General features: G+C 40.7%; 2 protein-coding genes across 13 annotated transcripts in view; one reads left to right on the forward strand and one right to left on the reverse strand.

Annotated features, from left to right (window-relative positions):
* The window catches only part of EAF1 (ELL associated factor 1), a 21308-nt gene extending 15158 nt beyond the window's left edge, over positions 1–6150 (reverse strand). The window contains exons 1-2 of the mRNA XM_065051675.1: positions 5967–6150; positions 2220–2314 (exon numbers count right to left, since the gene is read on the reverse strand). Coding sequence (XP_064907747.1) covers positions 2220–2314; positions 5967–6069 — 198 coding nt within the window. The 5' untranslated portion in view covers positions 6070–6150. The remainder of the gene's footprint in view (positions 1–2219; positions 2315–5966) is intronic.
* The window catches only part of METTL6 (methyltransferase 6, tRNA N3-cytidine), a 22571-nt gene continuing 4141 nt past the window's right edge, over positions 5626–24055 (forward strand). Inside the window, exons 1-8 of one of the 12 annotated variants that reach the window (XR_010470151.1) lie at positions 6503–6718; positions 7750–8135; positions 8799–8933; positions 10172–10342; positions 11777–11918; positions 15449–15852; positions 16754–16855; positions 19505–19632. Coding sequence is in view for 10 of the 12 variants with exons in the window: in XM_065051672.1 (XP_064907744.1) it covers positions 7854–8135; positions 8799–8933; positions 10172–10342; positions 11777–11918; positions 15449–15597 (879 nt within the window). In the remaining 2 variants the exon portion in view is untranslated. Of the gene's footprint in view, positions 5651–5715; positions 5783–5847; positions 5869–6064; positions 6204–6502; positions 6748–6870; positions 6894–7749; positions 8136–8798; positions 8934–10171; positions 10343–11776; positions 11919–15448; positions 15952–16753; positions 18552–19504; positions 19633–24055 lie in introns of those variants that run through there. The other 11 variants (XM_065051669.1, XR_010470152.1, XM_065051672.1 and 8 more) reach the window with 11 other exon arrangements.

Here is a 24055-nt window from a genome sequence, read left to right on the forward strand (position 1 = left end):
GTGCACCTTTGCACATGCTGTAGGAAAGCAACCAAAATCAAGGAGAGAAGGAAAAAATGTACTCTTCTACATATTATTCTGAGTAGCAAAAATGAACAATCCTATTTTAACCACTCAGAATGAAACTCCTGTTCTCCATATTGCTAGTAAATAGAGTATGTTTGAATTTAAAATGGCTTCAGAACGGTAAGGGTGAAAAATCTGAATTCCCAACAAAGATGCAGTCAGAGATACAGATACGATTCAGAAAAGATGTTTCAAGAAAGTCTAGTCTTCAAAGGCATGTTACATTTTTATCATTCCTACACTTAAAAGAAGAAAGCAACATTTAAGAGAATGAAAAGCAAGCTGGAAGTCAAATCCTGCTTGCTGTTGACAATTAAGTCAGAAAACATATCATGCAGGTATTTAATTAAAATTGTTCAAAGTTTGTTGGCTACCATTCTGCTACCCAGAAGCCTCCTAAATCAGCAAAGACTCTGATTTTGGCTAAAAAAAATTAAGCAGAATTGAAACCCCATTTAACCAAATTAACAGTCCCACCCTTTTACTTAAAATTAAATATTTAGGGTTTATTTCAGTGGCTAAATAACACTGGCTTACAGATTCTGCTGATTACAGGATAGAAGGAAGCAGGTGAAACAGGTGACATTTAATCAACTTGCTTTCATCCATGAGTGTTTTTAATGAACCAAAATTCTTCACTTCCCCAACCAAGACTGTTTATCAAACATTAAAGCCACTAAATCCCCATCTAGAAATAGTACTACAATTTATCCAAGAAGTAAGGGACACTAAAATACTTCCACTGAAAAAATTGTCAGAGACATCCTCAGGGACCAAGGCAATTTCAAAAAACAGCTTAGAATCTGAAACCCATCCTGTTGTTGGGCAACTGAGAACCAAAGCCAGACCCAAGAAATTCAGTAAATCTTGTCAGGACGAAACGATCTCAAAACTTCTCACTCTTTTCCAGTATGCTCTGTGCTTCCCAGCTCTCCGTCCGGAACGCAGGCAGCGCTGCCTTGGAATAGCATACATACAGTGGCAGGGCAGTCAGCTGCCTAAGCCTCTGAAGGATACTATAAGCTTAAAGCTGTTCATACTCAGGGGAAGAAAATCAAACTTAACTCATCAGTACAGAGATTCGAAAGGCGGCATTATGAGTGATTCTGTTAACACAAAAGGTGAATAAACAACACTGTTTCAAGTCAACCCAATATGAAAGCCGCTGCTATTAATCGTATTGTTACCTGCTCTCAAATAGCACTACCCTGCTCTTTGTTTTTATTGACAAAGAACAGTATGTGACCTCCTGCAGCAAGAAAGGTGACCCAAGCCTTATAAAAAAAGGAGCTGGGGGAAGCAGGCTAAAGCCTCGTTCAGTGAGAATTATCACAGGACCATCACCTACCAATTAAAAACACCAACATCCTGGAATAAACAATACCAAAAGGATTTGACACACAGCTCTTAAACTGACTGGTGCCACCCTTCAACGACCAAACCCATCGGCGTCTGTGAATTCCGGTTTATTGGCTTGACACGTAGCATTAACTTCAGCTAATAAACAAATCCAGTTCCAGCATGCAAGCACTTTCTTTTGTTTTGGTGAGGAAACCACTGAACCTCCAATTACGAAACAGCTGCACCTATAAACACTTTGATCACTTGTTTTATTGCTGCTTGACTGTCATCCTCACACAGTAGATCTTTATTTGAGGAGGAAGTAGATGGGAAATCACTTCATTGACACTCACTAGGACCAACCCCCTTGCTTCCACTAATAAAGCTAAAGGCAGGGAACCCTCTATGCTGTGTGTCCATGCTTTAGTAATGGGAGGAATACACTTACAGGCCTGTCTGTGGCTTCTGAATGTCAAAACTTGACTGAAGCCCAAATTACCATGCCTTTCTTCATTGATCCATAGCACCAAAAACGGATGGAAACCAGGTACAGAGCTTCAGCAAACAGTAAAAAACTTATTTTTATTCAAGGAAGAGCAGGAAGGAATCAAAACTAAAGAACAGACTACAACCTTACAAATATAACCACTGACAAAGATTCAACTGTACAGTCCTTTCCTACAAGTCTGGCTGCTCAGTATTGAACCCACTTGTATTCACAAAGATGAAAGCGAAAATAACATTTACATTAGACTGCAACTACATTGAAATTTGTCGGGGAGTAAACAAGGACACAGATATAACAAACTTACTGGAATATGTGGCAAAGTGATTGTTACGTCATCTCCTTTACCCACTTGGAGGTCCCCCTCACAAGATGTATCAATCGATGCTGGCTTAAAATCATCTAAAGAAGAAAACAATTGCAATTACATTTCTTAAGAGTCTTCAGAAGAGTCATCCTGCCTTGCAAAAAGTCACTGCACATTTACTGTGATTATAGGGAATGCTAAAATAACATGCTAGAGTTTACAGCAGAGGTGGAATGACACATCAGTACAATGTGCCTATGCTCAGTGTCCCAGTCATATGATGGTACCAGATTCTGAACTTCCTTTTCAAAATGGAAATAAGGTTCTAGACCTTGTGTTTGAAGACCAAACACACACTTATACAAACCCAAGGCTTTGAGTGACACTTAATTTTTCTGGCAAATGTAGAACTGTACCATGTATCTCCAAAGAAAATCATCTTGAAGACCCAGGACTATGAGCAGCTCCTGTCAGTTCCAAACCTGAGGACTCTCTCTGTGACAAAGACTAATTTAGTGACACCAACTCATTTAACCGCCGTCTTGCCTTCACAATACCTCCTCAAGGGCAGAGGAGACCTCAGATCTCACTTATGAGGGAAAAAAAGGTGCTGATCTTACTTCAGCAGGTTCCATGATAGTCCAAAGCCACTGTGGATAGAAAGTATGACCAAGGTGACATTTTAAGTATTTTTGCTGCATTGTAAAGAATTTGTCTCCCAAACACAGCACTTCTGCTTAGTGGTTTTATTTGAACTAAGAACATTTCAACTTAAAAGTATTTTCCCCTCGTTATTCTGTCGTGCTGATGAGCCATTTGTTTTTAAAATAAGCCTCCACTCAATTCTAGCATCTCTGGATATGAAGAGGTACAATCATATTCACGATCAAGGCTTTTAATTACTGCATTAGTTAAGAAATTAATATCTCAGAACAAAATTAAAATGTAATTCCATTATGAAACGCACACTTGCACAAAAAACCAAAAACCAAACAAAACCAAAAAAACCCAGCGTGTAATAAATTCTCATTAAGAGGATGTTAATGTCTGAGTTTTTACTTTGACAACACAACAAGCAGAATCAGGCACACTTGACTTAATCCTCATGCCTTAACTGCCAGACCAAATCATACCCTTCCTTTTCATCTGAGCAATCTATTTCTAGCTATTGTTTCCCACCTACTTTATGTGCAAGCTTGCTAAATAAAACAAATCAGCTGTACAAGAGCTAGTGTCCTTGCCAAAGAGGGATCAAGAGTTTCAACAGCGCAGTCACTAAATTAAAAGGAATATCACTCTTGCGCTTCTTTCTTAGGTGTCAGCAAAATATAGTTACTTTAAACAAACACTCAACAAATTGTTTTCATTTTGTTAGCTTACTAACTGTACATGCTTGGCTAATCTTGCTGTAGATGGAGTACACATATGTCCCTCCAAATGTGACCACAGTCCTTCTTCCAAAAGTCAAATGGTTTTACGACGTGTTTTCCAAGGATAATCCAGTTTTTCAGCACCGTATTTCATAAACATTATGGAAAGGAATGAAGTCTTTTAAGAAGGCCAAAACAAATTTAGCCTAACAAATCCTCTTATTGTAGCTTGTGTGAAGAGGATTACAGAAACAATATAATGCTCGGATCCCAGATAAATCATTCCAGATCAACAGTTAGAGAAAAAAATTTATAACCAGGAAATGAAGAGATCTCACTTTAAAGTCATGGATAGAAAATATAGCACACAGAAAGCTCTCTTAAAATAAAACTGCATTCCTTCTGTTGTAGTCTGAAGAGCTTTGACTTTGCAATCCTTTATGAAACTGATTACTGAAGCACTTTCAATACTAGAAATGCAGTGTATTTCTATCCGGATATGGCTTGGGTTTAATTAATACACTATCAGACAACAACCTCATTCATTTGAAAGTTAGGCTACTTAAAAATTTTAAATCTTTAAATGCAGATTTGCTAGCATGCTAGTGCTGGATAAAACTGTTCAGTGTTATGTATAAACAGTTAAATATACCAAATATATAGTATGGTATGGCATGGTATAGTATGTTTCAGCATGGTGGAATCATGTATAACCAGAAGGGTGATACACACAAAATTTAAGTGTTAATCCACTAGATAGAGTTTACTATTGAGCAAAATAGCTTTGCCTCCGTCGCTGGCCATCTGCTTGAGTAACAGCTCAGTCTAGAAAGCTGATCTTTCAAGTCACACTTGGGTGACTAGCATCACCAAAATTACTTACTTGTAGCATATGAATATGGGCCATGAGACAGGGTTTAGGATTAAGCATCATAAACAAAAAAAAAACCCTACTGTTAACTATATGAATTCCCCATCTTAATAGAAAGCTACTGAAATATAAATGTAATGTTACTTTCATTTACTGTTGGTGATTTACTACTCAATTCAAATCCCGGACTCATTTAGGGGATGAAAAAGCAATTTCTTGCCCGCAGAATTCAAGTACAGAGATCCTGTTCAAAAGAATCTTCCAAAAGTACCCAGTGCTAGAATAGAGCAGTTGGAATAATATCTGATGTCTTTAAAAAAACCCACACATATTCTTCCAATTATTCAAAAACTTCATAACCCTACTGAGACCCTTCCTCAGGTTTTCTCTTACATTAATTAGGCAGTACTGCTCATTTTCCTGGGAAGCGACTTATTACAGCTGGCTGGTGTTGGGGAAGCCAGGGACAATGCTGCTGGGTTACATGTTGCCCCATCACAAAAATAAGCAGTTCAAAATCAAACTGCAAACATCTGGGCTGCTGACCAGCCACGCTCCTCTGCTCAGCACTCCCACCAAGCTGGGGCCTGTGGTGACCTGTCCTTCAACTGCCACTAAAAAAATAAATACAATAAAATAAAATAAAATGGCAAGCCACCCCCTCAAGGAGGGGATTGCTAATGGCAGGAAGATGTGCCGGGGGAGGTTTAGGTTGGACATGAGGAAAAGGTTCTTCCCCCAGAGGGTGGTGGAGCACTGGAACAGGCTCCCCAGGGAGGTGTCACAGCCCCAAACCTGACAGTGTTCAAGAAAAGACTGGACAATGCCCTCAGACACACGGTGTGAACTGTGGGGTTGTCACATGCAGGGACAGGAGCTGGACTTGTGATCCTTGTGGGTCCCTTCCAACTCAGGACATTCTATGATTCTATGACTGTGCTCCCAAGCGATTTTCACACATGTTTTATGAAAAACTTAATAATCTGCTCGTCCTCCCCGGCTCAAACCTCCTCCCTACCAGCGCTCTCGCCGGGCATCCACCTTCCCCTTCTGCCCCCACGCTGTTCCCGCCGGTGACGGTCACCCACCGTGAGGAGAACACCCGTGGGAGAGGCGATGAGTGCTGAGGGCAGGGGAGAGACGGGCGCTGCGGGGGGATGAAGCGCTGGGGCTGCGGCACGAAGAAGGAGGTGAGGGGCGGAGGGGGCAGGAAGGCTTGTTGGTGGCGGGCTGGAGGTCCCCGCAGGCCGGCAGGGAGGGGAGGGGAGGGGACGGCCCCGAATGAGTCCGAAGCCGCCGCGGGACGCCGCGGGGAAACCACGGTGAGGATGGCGGGGGTGCTGCCTCCCGCCCCGGGGCCGGCCGGCGGGAAGGGGTCCGAGGAGAAGAGGATCGCCCGCGGGAGGGGGTGCGGCAGAAGGACGGGACACGGGGAGCGGGAGGAGATGGGGGGAAAGAAGGGGTGGCCGTGGCGGGGCCCGCCGGGGGAGAGGGGGTGGCGCTCACAGCGGATGGTGTGGAAAGAGGCCTTGGGCCGCCGCTCGAAGCTCTCGCCCAGCTGCAGCGGGTGCTCCTCCTTATCCAGCAGCGAGTTCGCCGAGCCGTTCATGTCCCCGGTCCCGTCCCGTCCCCTCCCCTCCCGGTCCCTTCCTCTCCTCCGTGCGCTGCCGCCCGGTGCCCTTCCGGGGGCCGAGTGCAGCCGGGAAACTGCTCCGGGGCCGGCGGCGGCGGCAGCGGCGGCAGGTACAGCGAGGCGGGGGCGCCAGGCCGAGCAGGGGCTGCTGTCCCGGCGGAGGGGCCGCGGGTCCCTGGAGGGGCGTCTCTCAGAGGGGAGGTGGTACCCGGCGCTTCCCGCCCTCGGGAGGGCCGGGCCGGGCCGGGCTGGAGGGGCCTCCCCTGCCGTGATGTTGGGTGCGGTGGCGGCGGCCCCGGCCCCGCCGAGGGGACAGCTCTGGGTGGGAAGGTGGTTTCCCTGGGGGCTGGCGCTGAGGTGTGAGCTATTTGCGGGCTTACGGGTCGATTAAACCCCTGTAAAAGGCTCTTTAGCCTAAACATAGGCTGTGCTAATAACCCACCACAGCGTTTTCTGAGCGCATAAAAGGACTAGCTTGGATTTTTTTTTTTCCTAGCTTGTCCTGTCAAGAAATACAAACGTTGATCTTTTTGCAGTGTGCCAGGCGTATAGCAGAACTTTTGCTCATTCAGTTTTTTTGAGGATGTGCTCTTCTCGAGGAGACTTTCTTTCAAGGGAACCTCTGGTCAGTGACCTTTTCCATTGTTTTTGAAGGTAAAAGCAGGTGTCTGTCTCCCATCAAGCTGGAGAAAAATTTGATAGTTCTTTATTTCATTTGCACATGTTTGCATTTTATGTTTCTATTTGCATCATGTAAAATAAAACATGTAAGTGAAGTGCTACCCTTTTCATGCTTTAAGGTGAGTATTGGGTTTTTCTCATTTCCATTTTGGTACGATGACACTAATGCCTGGATCTGAGTGCTGACATACATGAGTGGCACATTTGGCTGCCTGGGGTTCCCTGGGAGTTCCTGGGCCATGCAGGATTTAATTCACTTGTGCCATCTTCCTGGATATGTATGTGTATGGTAAGGCTGGGGTTGGAACTAGATTAACATCAGAGGAAATATTTGGATCACTTCCATCCTACGCAGAACTCTTCATTACTCTGATTTTGTTCACTTCTGAAAATAAATCCACCCGTGATTGTTAAAAGTGATGTGGATCCCCACGAGGAGGCAGTGGAAGGGATGCTGACACAGGCCAGCTATGGGCATTTTGGCCACAGTACTGTTTTTCTGCTTTCATTTGAGTGATGTGGTCTTATAAATGCTGATGGTTCTCACCCATAGAGGTGAGAGCAGGAAGGAGAAAACCTAACATGAATACAGTTTATTTCATCAACTTCAATGGGTCTTTTAAATGTCACCTGGTTTTCAGTTATGATTTTTCTGAGGTGTTCTAACTGGGGTTAACAAGAAATAAAGCCCTTGCTTCCCTTTCAAAGTCAGTTTTAGTGAAAATAAAGTTAGAGCTGCATCATCTTCCTCTTGGTAGGTAGCTTTCTAGGATGCAGAGGGAGGACTAGCAGACTCTGTTAAGCATCTTCTTTAACTCTGACATCAGTGTGATGTCATATGCAGTTGTTTGGGTGGAAGATTTCTGAAATTAAGAGAAATCTGGTGACTTTGCAGTTCAGCAGGGAGGACAGATCACCATAAAATTGTAATAAGTACACGCTGTAACTCTTCTTTGTTTTTTCTTTGGCTTCTAGATCCTTGGTTATTTTACCTAAGCTAAGTGATGGGAACATACACTAAAGAAAAAAAAAAACACCCCTGAGTCTTTGGCATTCATATTTGTGTGAAAGAATCTAGAATGTTCCAAGAAAACTCGTCAGCCAATTGCTTAAATATAATAACAACATCTACTGAAGATGGTGCTTTCCAAAAAAAAGGCCATAGTGCAAGAGTCCTTAGCCCAGAAGAAGCCGAGAGATTGGCAAAAGATCAAGTTTTGGTGTCTGAGTTCAAACAACTCAAACTGGAGAAAGAGGCACAGAAGAACTGGGATCTATTTTACAAAAGAAACAGCACTAACTTCTTCAAAGACAGGCATTGGACAACCAGAGAGTTTGAAGAGCTGAAAGCATGTCGGGAGGTGAGATTTATACGCTTCCTCTGTAAAAGATGGGATTGTTTGTTTCCAAATGATTTAATAATAGTTCTAATGAAGCCATTAGCGTAAGAGCCGTTGCATGCTAAGTTTGCAGTGCCCCATGTAGTCTCTCTTAATATCAAAGATACCTCCTCAGAATCAGATGCATCAGTTTGGTTTCAGTTTATAATTGACCCGTACTGGGTATTAAGAATGAAATCTGGAATATTTGTTTTGTGTCCTAAATAAACAGCTTGTCTCTATGTGGTGTGACATTTTCAGATGCAAGTTAGTGGACTTCAGAACGCTAGAAGCATCTAGAATTACAGGCTAATTGCAAAACATTGTTAAGGGGGATAGCCAGAGGCATCTGCTGTTCATTACAGCTGAATGGAAGACAAGACAGAAATGGTACAACAATCTATTGATTACTTAAGGGGTAGATGACTAAAGAAATTAATATATTCCAAAATATTTGTAATTTTGCAGAAATGGAGATTTGTGTTTTGTGGTGTCACTTTATCCAATGGATACCTACTTCAGTTTTTGAATCAATGGTAACTAAAATTGATTGTAGCTTTTAAAATGCTGATAGAACAGTGTCTCTGGTCATACCATGAGGAAAACAAAAATGATGTGCTTTGTCTTGGATTTCTTCCTCCCCAGTTTGCAGATCAGAAACTGACCATTCTGGAAGCAGGCTGCGGGGTTGGGAACTGCTTGTTTCCACTCTTAGAAGAAGATCTGAATATTTTTGCATATGCCTGTGATTTCTCTCCTAGAGCTGTTGAGTATGTGAAGGTTGGTGTGATGTTTGAAATTTCATTTAGAGTGTCTTATGAAGCTTCTGAAATTACAAGTGACTGGAACAACAGACTTCTCTTGCCTTTCTTTTTGTAAGAAGGGTAGAATAGCTTTTGCTAAAAAATGGAGACTGATCCATTGCAGTGGAGCTCCTATGCAAGAAGGTGAATGAATCATTGCTCAAGGCCTATTTTTTCAGCATCAAATTATAGCATTATGGTAGTATGTGCATATTACTTTACTTGAATTATTTGTGAAGACACTGGTTTTTTGGGTGAGGTGCTCTGTCTCTGCCGGCTGTGCAGTACAAGCAAAATGTGTTTGGGATGGAAGCTTGCCCTTGATATTTGTGGGGCAGAGGGAGTCCTGAGGAGAATCTTGAAAACAGAGCCATGAAAGTTATTGTTAAGGAAATTTGTATCCTGATTAGAAATAGGTATGTTTATACTTATTCATAGGTAAGCGGTACTGCAGTCCAAATTTAAGTTTTCCAGCAAGGCTGGTGGGGGCTTTGGCCTTTAAAAGTCTCCTCATTTATTAAGTTTGTAATCACAGGTAAATTCTATATATCTGTTATTTGAAAGCATTCTCTCGTGAGACGTTTGTGACCAAGAGCCACAAGACACATACTGCAGATCTCATGGGAAAGATGGGAAGAAATACAAACATGAGAGGACAGCAGCTCCCTGGGGTGCCACATCTGCAGTGCAAGATGAGTTTGAGCTGAGTGTGTACGCTGGATTTTGGATGAATTAGTGGTGTGTACTGTCACAGCTTTTGCTGAACTTATTTCTTGCCAAGACCGGGTTTCCTTTTATCCAGTGAAACGGTGGGGTAGAACAGCCCAGCTGCAGGTTACGTGACATGAACCTGAACTCCTTCCAGTCTATTTGTAGCTCAAGAGCTGTGCTTTGATCACCCTGTAACACAGAATTTCTTTTAAGAATATTTATTTTTAAAGAGTGGAAACAGGGATGAAACTGAAATGTTTTCTGAACTGTCTTAACACACATTCCTTCTCAAATTCCAGAGAATAGACTATTCTAATAGTTGTAGTTTCCCTATTGAGTTTGCAGCAAAGAATTTCTGATTGCTTTAGTCACCTGTTGGAAGTTAATGTTCTTTTGCCCCCATGTTTTGTGTTGCTCTACTTGTTAGTTTTACAACTTCTTTACTTTTTCCAATAACAAATGCTGCTAATTTTCATTGAAAGCCTGCTCTTTTCATTTCCCTAGAAAAATGCCTTATACAGTACTGAAAGATGCAAAGTATTCCAATGTGACCTTACCAAAGATGATCTTCTAGAAAATATACCAGCAGATTCTGTGGATGTCGTTATGCTTATATTTGTGCTTTCTGCCATTCATCCTGACAAAATGCATCTTGTCTTGAAGAACATTTACAAGGTAAAACTAGCTGATTTTGCAGCCTTTAAAGCACTTCTGTTTAGCTTGAAAGTATTTTTTTTTTCCTGAGAAAATAACCCCTCTTGCAATTATGATCTTTAATACTAAATTCCAGGGATGTATTTAGTTAGTTCATCTAGTTTAAGGGACTGAAATATGTTTTACAATGTTCTGTTTATTTTTTTTCTCTCTTGGTATTGTGAGGTTGTTTGGATTCTGCTCTAATGCATACCATCAGCATAACAAGGTATTTTGAACCTGTGACTTGGGCTCCTAGGTTGTATGCTACAAATAATGTTCTTGGCTTGCAGAAACATCTGTGTTGATAAGAAGTGAATGACAGTGAACCAAAATTGACTTTCAGAAGATACAGTGACTTGCAGTTAGGATGTTATTGTTATTATTAAACACACTTGAGCTGTGGTGATTTGGAAGTGGGTGTTCGGAGATCAACATTAACCTAGAGAGATTCATTTCCCTGGGCTGCCTTTGTTAGTTGATAGACCAGGACAGGCCCATCCAAAGGGTGGTTTAAACAATCTGAATTGTGATTGTTCTGAATTTCCCTGAGATGTCATATATTGACTGCAGAGGGAAATAGTCAACATATTTTTATTTATACATATGTGTGTATTTGGGGTTTTGTATTATCAGATATCTTGTTTGTTTTATCATTAGTAGTTTGAAAGGAAATGTTAGGTTTTTTTGGTATATCTCCAGCTGTTTTCTGAAGTCAGGATTCATTCTTAGCTCATGCACATTAAAGGCTAATTATTATTTTATCTCTGGAGATGCCTGGCTCATTTAACTCACTTGTAGGCTTCTGCATCAATTTGCAAGTGACAAGTACTCTTTTTCTTCTCTAACAAGTACAACTGGTACTTGATGAGGCAGGAAATTCGTGTGCATCAAATGTCTAAAGTCAGTATGGCCACTGACCATGTATTTCTAAATTTCAAACCCTTTATGGCTTGTTTTCTTTACCATGTGGAAAAAAGAAATGTCATGGTATTCTAAATGTTATTGTTAATCATTAAGCAAAGTCAGATGCTAGAGTATATACTACCCAACAAAGAAAATGCCCTGTTAGAACTTAATTTTTATTGTTAAACTGTATATTTTCTTCTTTCCTCTGTATTTGAAGAGTGTTCCAAAAAGCTTTTTTAGCTGATCAGCACTCACACAGGTATCTTAAAATTATTCGTAGTCTGCTCTTCATGGGGAAGCATTTTTAAGGGTGGACAATCCAGTTTATATACAACATTTTTGTTGCACAGGGAATTAACTAAATCTATAAATCACTTCTGTATTCAATGTGTTAGCATACCTTGTCTTAGTTATATGTGTATGTGTCTGTATATGTACACAAATAAATAAATATATATATGGCCAATTCCATGTAGCTTATTAAAGCATATGTATATTATGTGACAGGTATTAAGACCAGGCAAGTGTGTCTTGTTCAGAGACTATGGACTGTATGATCACGCAATGCTCAGATTTAAATCTGGCAGCAAACTTGGAGAAAACTTTTATGTTAGGCAAGATGGGACAAGATCGTATTTTTTTACTGAAGGTAAGAGTAAGACATACTGTAGAGTGCTTTCTTTTCTGTGAATCTTCTGTTTAAACTTGCTTGAAGGAATTGCCACCAAGCCCATGGAAGTTTTGTTTTACACAGATGAGCTGTTAAATCATGGTGTACTTTATTTGCTGTCCTTTTTGGGGAGGAAGAGGATATTTGGACTGACAGGACTTTTTGGAGCATTTTCTTGTTTATGAGCTTTTGTGTGTGCTATAGTGTTCCCAGAGCAGCAGTTCCTGATTTTGCTGAATTTAATTCAGGTTTGTTATCTATGGGAAAAGACTAGTGTTCAGTAACAGAATTGATCATCTTCATGAAGCAACTAAGCAGTTATTTTGGCACTGTTCTTTTTGCAAGACTCCTCCTGGAGTGCAAGATGGGATCTACTGAAGGAGTCAGTGACTTCTAAAGCAGAACCATGACTACAGCACTGAGAAGCTTGTGCACAAATCCTGCTGAGATAGCACTGACTAGCCGTGGTCACTCTGTCTTCTGGAGTTTTTTTAGTAAAGATAATGCAAAAAACATTTCCACATGATACAGAATTTAAACAGTTCTTCGTTCAGTGCTCATAATGCTTTAGGAAGGAAGGTAATTATTGCAGTTTACTGGTGGAGATGTGAAGGAATTTGCTTAGACTCTCACAATGAGTTGGGATTATAGCTCATCTTCTAACTCCCAATTCCTCATGCTAAACTTCAGTGAACCATCGTTTTCCTCTGTCAATTATAGGACATTGTGTAAGAAGAGCTGTGTGTTTATTTCTGTGGGGCTCTTTGTTCTTAGTCTAAAGCAAAATACAGCCACTGAAGAGACCGATTTGAAGCCAAGTAAATGTTATTCATATTTTATGACATAACATATTACCTAATTGCTTCTGATATATAAAAACCATTAATCTTGTCTGAGCTCTCTCTATTCTTTATAGGACAATGATGAAATCTAAAATAATGCAGGCTGTGCTACAGCTTCATTGAAGCATTTCTAGAACTGTTATTTATGGAGTGGTCTTTAGTTCTGCTTAAACAATTAGATCCTACAAAGGGAATGGATGCTAAAGGAACAAATAAGACACTGACCTAGCTGTGGCATTTTAAATCCCATTTTTATTATGTATTAGAATTGTTTCTGAATGATAAATTCCTTGCTAGTATGCATGTTTGCTTTGGGGAAGGAATTGAGGTAGGGAGGAAGAAGAAGAAGGAAGGCAAGAAAAACAGAGAATTTATTTTGTATTGCTCGTGTTAGCAATTGCTTTGCCTTGGGCTGGTCAGTGAGTGTCTCATGGACCACCTCTGCTCCCGTTTTTAACCATTATGATCTCATTCTTCTCACTGGTTTTCATAGAAATATTGCTTAATGCTTCAGAATTCTCTTGTTACTAGAAACATGACTCCCCATGATTTCCACACAGTTTGCAACCCGTGCTATTTTTAATTTGTTTAGCACTGCACTGGTATACCAAGTAATGCTGCACGGGATGATTTGAACAATGCTTTTTATAACATGTTTGGCCTCAGATAATAACACTGAGTTTCTTCCGTGGAAAATAAAATAATCCATTCTTCCTCTGTTTGAAATAATATTAAATTTGTGGAGGAATGCATGATTGTAATTTTGTATTATGAAATATGTGCAGCTTCCTCACAATGAGGTTGCAATAGGTCCACAATTAAGTGCAGTTTATTTATATTTCATTGATGTGGGTCCCCCATTTTACATGAACACATGTTTACAACCAGTGCATATGGCTTCGTGACGGGCTTAAATTGATCTAAGCCTGCACTACTGCCAAAGTGGGTGGTCTCATCTTCCCACCTCTTCTAGGGCTGAGGTTCCTGTACCCACCTGATCAGCCATTTCATCAAGCTCATCCTCCTGAGCAGTGAAAAAATGTAGCACAAGTGTAGAATGGCTTAACTTCATAGTGAAATTACTCCCCGAGTAAATGAAACAAGGTGCAAGAAAGGAAAAGTGATGATTTTTAATTAACATGATAAATCAATTGGATGAGCAGCCCTCTCTGCTACATAGCTCACCCTGTTTGTGAGGTACTTCTCCCTTCCCTAAGGGAGCATTTCCCTTATGAGGAAAGGCTGAAGGAGCTGGGTCTGTTTAGCTTGGAGGAGACTGAGGGGTGACCTCATTCATGTTTATAAACATGTAAAGGGTGAGTGTCACGAGGATGGATCCAGGCTCTTCTTGGTGACAACCGATGATAAGACACGGGGCAATGGGTATAAACTGGAACACAGGAGGTTCCATTTAAATTTGAGAAGAAACTTCTTCACAGTGAGGGTGCCAGAGCACTGGAACAGGCTGCCCAGGGAGGTTGTGGAGTCTCCTTCTCTGGAGACATTCAAAACCCGCCTGGAGACCATAACCACTTTGCCATTTTGTCCATTTCTCTGCTGAGCAATGGTGTGTGAATGTCCGGTATCATAGAGGGGTGGTATTCTTCCTTCAGCAAAGATCATAGAATGTCCTGAGTTGGAAGGCATCCACAAGGATCATCGATTCCAACTCCTGTCCCTGCATAGGAAAACCTCCAAATTCACACCATGTGTCTGAGGGCATTGTCCAAACGCTTCTTGAACACTGTCAGGTTTGGGGCTGTGACACCTCCCTGGGGAGCCTGTTCCAGTGCTCCACCACCCTCTGGGGGAAGAACCTTTTCCTAATGTCCAACCTAAACCTCCCCTGGCACATCTTCCTGCCATTCCCTCGGGTTCTGTTGTTGATTGCTAAGGAAAAGAGTTCGGTGCTTGCCCTTCCTCCCCACCTTGTGAGGAAGCTGTAGCTGCCATGAGGTCTCCTCTTAATCTCCTCCAAGCTGAACAAACCAAGTGACTTCAGCCGCTCTTCATACGGCTCCCTCTCCAAACCCTTCACCAACTTCCTAGTCCTGTTCTGGACACTCTGCAGTAGCTTTTAATCTTTTTTTATGCTGTGTTGCCCAGAACTGCACACAGAGCTCCAGGTGAGGCTGCACCAGTGCAGAGCAGAGTGGGACAGTCACCTCCCTGGCCCAGCTGGTGATGCTGTGCTTAATGGACCCAGGACACAGTTGCCCTCTTGACTGCCAGGGCACACTCTTGGCTCATGTTCAACTTGCTGTCAGCCAAGATACAAGACTGGATTACCTTTGAAATATTTGAAATAAGTGATGTGTTCAGCTAGCAAAGGTCAGCTGCACAAAGTGAAAATGCACTGGAGTCAGGCACAAGGACAATGACATGGCTCAATAAAAATAAGAGATGTGGCAAGTTCTGGAAATTAAACTGAGTAATTAGCTTAAGCCCCAGTTTTGCAAGCTGTTTTGCTTAGGTTGGTGTTTCTAATGGAGATATGTATTGATTTTTATTCAGCAGTCTGCCTGCACAGGACAGCTTGAAATCTGAAGGCCTGTGTGATCTTCATGCTGTAACACATAAGAACATATGCTTATATAAATGCTGACTAGTGTTTTTAAAATAGCTTAAGCATAATATTTCATCTTATTTTTTAAAATTCTCTTTCAGAGTTCTTGTCTCAGCTTTTCAAGGCTGAGGGATATGAGCAAGTGGTCAATGAATATGTGCAGCGTGAAACAGTGAATAGGAAAGAAGACTTGCGTGTTCCGAGAGTTTTTCTTCAAAGCAAATTTCAAAAGCCTTTCAACAAGACATAAGTTCTTGCTGATTGGCAACAGCATCGCCCCTTTGAAATGGAAGCTAGCACGTAATTTTTCCTTATGTGTGCTCATCTCTTTGGTAAACCAGCTATGACTGCATCCAGTACCTCTTGTTGGTTTTCATCATCAGATACGAAATATGAATGCTCTTTCTATTTCGAATTTAAAATGGGTTAGTGATGCAGACAACCTGTTGAATATCTGTTTTCCTGCTTCCAAAGTAAATCCTGTGCAGCATTGTTGGAGGATCAGGTAAAGCACACTAAATATGGTTAATTTTAAGCACTAGTTTTCATTACTTATTATCATAATTGTTGTTTCAATTTTTATTAAAAATTATTTTTAAAATAAGTATCCTGTGTTTCCTGTCACTTTTGGTTTTTGTGGCCTGTTAAAGTTACAGTATTTCATCTGCTTTCAGTACTTGAATGACTTCTGAGTATAATTTCTCAGAAACAGGAATGAAACAGACTCAGTGATTGGTACAATGTAAGCTGCTTTGGTATTTTAATAATGATATATTTTAAAAAGTGCTTGGAATTTAGGTCTGTAAACAAATGTTTGTATTCAAAATAAGATCATGATTTATCTGATTTCATACTTGAAGAATGTTGTTAGAGGATCAGGTTGTCTTTATCCCTAATAATTTCAAATATTCTACGTTTGATGAGCAGAGCTAGTTGAAGTTTTGCAAGTCATTTTCCCATTTGGCACTGCAATCAGTGAGCCAGAAGTACTTTATTTTTTATCAGGTTTAGTCAGCTGCTTCTTTCCTGAGCAGAGGTCTTAATTCGCTTCTGTCAGTCTCAGGAAAGCTGTTGGTCTTTGCTGTTCCTGTCACTGAAAGCCACCATATTGATGCTGTGGCTCAGATCCTGCTGCAGACTTAACTGCCTGAAGGAGCTTCATCCTTTCCCTTCAACAGCCCTGGCGCTTTGCACTGCAGAACCTCTTTGTTCTTGGATGATACAATCTCAGAAACATGTCTGGATCTTTAACCTGATTTTGAACAGCTGCTTTGCAGCAGAGGAAGCTCAGAAGCATCCGATGACTTGTGCAACGGGCTGTGCTGTTCTTGTGTAATGTACACAAGTTGCAATAAGGGAAATTCCAATGAAATACTAGGATTTTTTTTTTTTTTTTTGTATGTAAGGTGTGGTCAGACACTTGGGAAAGGGTCCAGAGAAGTTGTGTAACCTCCATCCTTGGAAATGGACTTGAGCAGCCTGTGGCTTTGAGAGTGGCCCTATTCTAAGTAGGTATTTCATCTCTTGCAGTGTGTATTAGTATGTGATTGATGGGCTGTCATTTCACTGGACTTGTGTGTTGCTAGATGACCCAGTCATACACATCTGATATGGACCAGACTGAGTATTTGCCTCCATTTATGACAAACTAGCCATAAGATGTGATAACGATTTTTTTTTCAGCAGTTTTAACACTGGCTGCATGTGCATGGAGATAAAGAAATAATAACTTTTCCAGCAGAAAGCCTAACGTTACAAAGTTAACCAGTCATAATTTTTTGAGCAAATTGGAGCTGCCCGAGGTCTTATTCAGTTGATATATTTATGAATACATTTGCAGCAGATCATTGCTTTGCGTCAGGGCACCACAGCTTTTATTGGTCTGATACCATGGGCCCCAAAGCTGGATTTATTGTATCATCAAACTTTGGCTTCAGAGGAAAAAGAAATTAAGCCACACAGTTCTCTTAATGACTCTATGAGGAAAGTTATTACTTGACGGGTCTTCTTTTTTTTTTTGTGGAGAGTATCATCCTGACGATTTATGGATTTATGCATTGCTGACCCCTGCTGTGCAACCCATTCTTACTTTCTGCCATACTAGAAATAAATATCAAGTAATGTTTATAGTAAATGAAAAAATATGTTTAAATGGGTGTAACAGTGGTAACATGATTATAGCCTGAGGAGTCATCATTTTGTGGCTTTCATTAGCAAATACTCATCTTTAGTACACCAGTTCTGCCATGACTGCATGTAGTCTGAGCTCTGTAGAGTTTTAGTGGGCTTGAACCCTGTAACACCACGTTCCCTTACAAGACTGAACATTTGGTCATTTTAGATTATACAGCACGTAAATGAGGCTGAAGGATCCCCTTGAGTGACTCCTTGTCACTTTGGCAGATGATTGTCAGCATATGCCGAGGCAAGTGCACGGAAGTAAGCATCTCCAAAAAGGAAATGAAATGTAGGCAAGTATTAAAAACATGAACTGGAAGATTTGAGTCAGCCCAGTAGCTGCAGACAGCCATTGACTTCCTTTTTTCACTGAACTATTGCCTGAACAATAATACAGCTTTTTGTAGCTGTAGCTTCAGTGTTTCTGTGTGTTTCCGCTTGAGGAACTACTGTCACTTTTTGTATAGCAACTCATTAAATGGAGTGGTTCTAATTTTTTTATTTCCCATTCGGTCTCACTTCTAGTCAGACCTGAAAAATAAAGTAGCATGCATTAGTGCCCCTGTCAGAAAGGCCTTCAGCCATAGTTGTCATAAGGCAGAGGTTATTTTGAGGTAAATGGCCAGAAAGCTTTATGTTGTCTCTGTGCTTCTGCTTCTGCGAACTCTAAATCATTGCAAATTTTTGTAACTGTGGTAAAGTTTGAGGAAGTTGAGTCAGCTTTAAGAAATCCTTGCCTCATCATGTGAGACATAACCGATGGGGTGCATGTGGCTGTTGTAGTGCTGAGTTAAGTGGATAAACTCCCTCCCAACCCCTCAGCCTTTCTAAGCTCAGGTAAGCTCATGCTGAGGATACCCGTACTTGGCATCCTTACTTGAAGAACTGTCCTCAGGGAGATGTGGATATCAGGGTAAATAGTGTCAAAAGGACTTGGAAAAAATATACATGCAACTGAATCATGTTTATGTTGCAGAAACAAGCTGTTATGTTGTGATTGTAATAAATGGCTTGATGAATCTTTAAGTTGTCTTCAGTCAACAGGGGCTGCTGAGACTGACTCAGTTGTCTGTAGAAGACCTTCCTTTGGTTTCCCTTAAGCTGAGCCAGCTGCTCTATCTGGCAAACATAAGTTGGAAGTTACTTCATGCTATCACTCTGTTGTGAGCAATATTTAGAATAGAAGCAGATAATTAATGAAGTTATGGGACTAGGAAAAGCAAATGTATTTATTTTATTTTATGGTTTGTTGTGCTGAGATTACATTCTCTGAAGTTTAATAAAGTATGAACTCCAGTTAAAGCTTTTCCTTATGGTTAGGGAATCCTAAATGTCACTTTCCAGTGTGGGATTCCATGATGTCTCCTACTGGAATTAGACAGCATTTATTAAGGGATCATGTTAATGGGGCAGTGCCTCAGTGAGGGCTTGAGTAAGGTCTGCCTGTTGGCTATTTTCATCAAATATACAGAAATAGAATGTCTTTGAGACTTCTGATATTTCATATCCTTTATGATTCTGTCAAATTCAGTTGATACTGTCCAATGTGTTTGACAGCAGGCTAAGACTAGACAGAAATCCACAAGAGTTGTACATATACTGTATGCATGGGTAAGCTTTCTTTCCTTGGAATTACAGGCTACTGAGAATAATCTATTTGAACTTTAAAGCAGTGATACCACAGCAGGTTCTGTGTGGTTCCTTTGATAGCTGGAAGGCTATTTCTGTGCATCTTTCAGGTACCAAAAGGTTCCTTGGGTCCCAAAGGCAGAATATTTAAGCAGTTAATACAACACTATCCCCATGGTTGATCGTGCAAACCAAGTTCTACAAAAGCGGGACCTGGAACTAGAATCTGTAAGCATCAGCAGCCAACTGTAAAACATACATCCTTTATCTCATAGAAGAAAACTGGTATATGAAATCTGAAAGGTCATTTATAGGCCTAACTGATGTTTTTTTCTTGATCTGTTGTATAGTTTATAGATCTGAATACATTGAGACAAATTACCAATTAGGATGAGTTTTACTGGAAGAGTTGATTGAAATATATGTATATATTTGGAGAGGGTATCAGTGTTGAGCATCAGCATTTGAAGGAAAAAAGGTAAGATTATGTTTAAGCTTCTGGGGAAAAAAAGTTTTCTGAATTTCGTAGGCTGGAGATGACACACAATTGAATAAGTTGTTCATCAAAAACATGGAATTTTGTGAATGAAAGCTTGTATTTTCCAAAACTAGACTAATGTTACTAAGGGGGCAGAAGGGTGATATCTAATTGTGTGCAATATTAGTAATATGTGCAAGACTACCTGGGAAGCAGAATTTTACATTGGAAAGATAGTGTTAAGATAGAGTTAGTGAAAATAAGTCTTTGTTTACGGGTTATTGCCTCCCATAGTGTAGCTATGATGAATTTTTCACTGGTTATGTGTGTTATTAGGGAAGATTGTGAGCCATTTCAAACATTTGGAAGCAAACATTTACCAGTTACACATTCTGCAAAAACATCTGGCCCTTGGGTGCAGTAAGTTCAGGATGTTAGTATGTTTGCGCTCTGTATTTGTCATGTGAATTCATTTATTACAACAAAGGCAGATGGTGAACCTGTACTGTGGGGAGGCAAACATGGGCATTGCTTGCAAACATAAAAGCTATTAGGCAGGAAAGATATTCCATTGGAGAACGTTTTCCAGTCCCACTTTCCAGGCTGATGTGCACCATTCATAACACTGCTGTGAAATCAGGGAAGACAGGGGCACAAGGAAAAGAGTGTGCGATATTATATTTTATGTTATGTTATGTTTTTTTCCCCAAATGACTAGTGATTTTTTGTAACTCTACTTAAATGATCATGGGTTGGGAACATTTACCCGCTTTTCAAGCAAGTCTTAGGTCTCATCCTTGGAAAACTGAGTTGCTTTCGAAGGTCTTTGCCAAAAACACTGGTATAACCAATACATGCCTGTAGAATATGTGGAGTGAAAGATGTGGAAAGGCAGCTGTGTGACTGAAAATATAAATCCAGGTTTGTTTTTCTCCCCTGACTTGTAAGAAGCTTTGTACTTCACCATCACTTCAGTGCTTTTTCAGACTTCCCTGTCGTGGGTGTCTGTGCTGTCTTATCCTTCTTTAAGCCAGATGCACCATATAACCTCCTGCTCAGGTTTCTGGTGCCTGTAATATCCAGAGACTTAGAATGGGAATAACTGAGGGAAGTTGTAGGGAAAAATCAGAGGGTAGAAAAATCGTAACCTGCCTGCTGTCTAGGCTCCACTGAGTATTTTTCTACGGTCAACTTCTCTGGACCCTTCGATTTCTGTAGTAGATTTTGAATAGCAGAGACGCTGCTCTTCACAGAATCACAGAATGGCTGGGGTTGGAAGGGACATCTACAGATCATCTAGTCCAACCCACCTGCTAAAGCAGGTTCACCCAGAGCAGATCACACAGGAATGTGTCCAGGCGGGTTGTGAGTATCTCCAGAGAAGGAGACTCCACAACCTCTCTGGGCAGCCTATTCCCGTGCTCTGGCACCCTCAAAGTAAAGAAGTTTCTCCTTGTGTTTAGATGGAACTTCCCATGTTTCAGTCTGTGCCCGTTGCCCCTCATCCTATCGTTGAGCACCACTGTGGTAATGATGTCTTAATGCATATGGGATTGTTGTGCATCTGAAATTTAAGGATTTAACACACTTTTTTGGTTTTTTTTTTTCCCCAATTTTGACTTCAGGCTTTTGTGTGAAAGATTACATTTAATTGGAATTTTTATTATCTAATGGAAGCCTGTTTCTTTTAAATATACCAGACCTGTTGCTGTGATGCTAAAACCAGAGTAATCAAAGCAGGATGAAAGGAGACGGGGGAATGAGAGTTGTTTTCTGCACATGTTCTGTTCTGCCAATTTTATTAGTAAAGCAAATTTCATAGGAGCATAAAAATACTTTGAAGAAGCCACAAAACTATTACCATGCTTTTTTCTGAATTTCCTTCAGAAAGTTCTGAAACCTGTACAACTTCTTAGACTTAGCAGTGACCAGCTGGCTGAAATACCTAAACACCTAATACCTAAACACAGATTTCACAGATTTTGAGGATGCTCTATAATGTCCTTTAGTACCTGGCCCCAGGGAACATTATGTTTGTCACCTCTGGTATGGATGAATGTGAATCACTTTCTGGAAGTTGAATATGCAGATGTTCTAGACCAGGGGTGTCCAACTCATTTTCCCTGGGGGCCACATCAGCTTCATGGTTGCCTTCAAAGGGCCAAATGTAATTTTAGGACTGCATAAATGTAGGACACCTTCACCTGATACAGTAGCACACCCTGTGCCCCACAGTGTGTGCCAACACTGTAAGTCTTTTGTCGGCTTTGGATCAACTACCAGAAACAGTTTCAGGCTTTGATTTTGAAAGCAGCTAATAAATTAAGGATCAGCATCAATCTGTATATTCTTCATCTGTACTTGCCTAGGACATAATGGCCAAGAGAAAGACTGCTAGAATAAAACTCAGAAGAGTGAAGAACCCACTCCAAAGTAAACAGAAACAATCAAGCTGATGCAGAGCCAGAATATATTTTAGAAATATGGAGAAGTCTTCCTCTTAGAAACATACTTTCCTCTATACAAAATATTAGCCTGCCCTTTAACACAAAATATTAGCCTGCCCTTTCCAAGCCACTAGAGTTAAAAACTAAAAGCCAAAACCAAACCAAAAAACCTGAACCTTAAAGGCAAAGAAAAATACTACAAAACATGAACTGCATATGTCTCTTAAAGTAGGACTGTGTCGTTCTCAAGATCCCACTTAAGACAGGGTAAGCTTGTCAACTGGTACTGAGAGCTTTTACCATCATTCCATAATGCACAGCTTATACTTTATTCGTACAAACAACTTCTTATGGGAGCTCTTCATCTGATTTGGTCACCAACAGTAGTTTAGTGACATAGAATGATTTTGCAGTTCTGACAGCTCTTAAGATGGATTAGCACTTCTGGAAAATAAAAGCTCCTTGTGAAGGACTCATGAATTGAAGGAGCAAGACTGCTTTGTCAATGCTGGCAGCAATGCCGTTTGTTCATGAGCCAGGCTATCCTGTTGTTTGGTGGGAAAGGCAATGTCAGGCAGCATTTTGTACTGCTGCAATAAAAATTCAAAGATTATACCCATTAAAAAAAACCCAAACAAACAGCTTTCAAATATTTAGAGGAGCTAGAATGTGCCTGGCATGCTCAAAAAGCCTGCAGTTAAAACTGCAGCTGCAACAGTGGCATTATTTGGTTTTAAATGCCAAAGATGTGCAATGCCAGGCTCTGCCCCCAGAATACTCAAATACTTTTGCAGCACAGGTAGCGGCAGTGTGACTGTCTGTTGCTGTGATTATATGGTTTTGTTTCATGTAGCCCTGTAGAGAGTTGGAAATAAGTTACTGTTGACTATGGCCATAAATGTGAGTAAAGTATGAGTCATAAATATGAGTAAGGCGTGAGTACAGTATGTGAAATTTGCTTTTGTCACTTGATTTGTCATTTCCTGGAGCCTTTAACATCTTGTATCTGTACTTAGCTAAGTTTTTATAGCTCTTGATTTTTATGGTGAATGTGTTGAATATACAGGAGGTGGAAATAATACATATAAAGTGCTGAAATGGTAGATTGTACAGCACTACAGGAGAGTCCCTGTAATCAGGGTGAATGGTGTCCAAACATCAAGTTTAAGATACGGGGTCATCTGAAGAGGATTCTTTTGAACAAATCACTTTAAAGGTGTACACTGCATGCTCGCTGTGGCAAGGTCTGAAAACCCAGGAATGGGACAACATTGTTCTGGGTGCTCTAGCCATTCAATTATGCAAGATGAGTAAGAAAGGGAAGAAAGGGCATTATCCTGTTTGTGACATGACATGGAGATTAATTTTTTCCCAACTTTAAATTACCATGAAAACAAGACTGAAGAAATTGTTTTTTCAATACCTAAGTAACAAGCTATCATGCTGCAGAGCAGATCCTCTATTAATGAGAGATATTATAATAGCTCTGATGAAGAAAAACATGGTTTCTCAATGTCTTGTCACCACACTTGTGCCATTCGCAACCCTGCTGTTGGAGTCCTGGGTGATTTCAAGCCTTGCTTCTCACTTTCTGAGGAGAGAATGAGCTTGGATTGAAAAAAGAAATAGTACATTGGAAACCAGTAGCTGCTTTCAGTGTGAGTTCTTAGTCTTCCTATTTTTTCCTCCTGCTACAACCATCAAGTTTTTCAAAGTCTAGGAGATGAAGAGGTGACCTCAATGCATCCTTAGAAAAGGAAAGAATTGTGTAAAAGGGCAACACAGGGAAGTACTTTCCCAGATGAGAAATGGCCATGGTAGAAGGCTGATGATTTTTCTGTCAAAGTCAACAGGAAAACTTCATCTCACTTCCTTGAGAGCAACTCCTCGATAGCAAAAGGAATCACACTTTAAGATGGGAGATCTAATGTATCCCCCCCTTGATGACCCTTGATGTTGGGAAAGAAGGATCCAGG

The sequence above is a fragment of the Columba livia genome, chromosome 2 (genome assembly GCF_036013475.1).
Source record: "Columba livia isolate bColLiv1 breed racing homer chromosome 2, bColLiv1.pat.W.v2, whole genome shotgun sequence".
Classification (NCBI taxonomy): Eukaryota; Metazoa; Chordata; class Aves; order Columbiformes; family Columbidae; genus Columba; species Columba livia.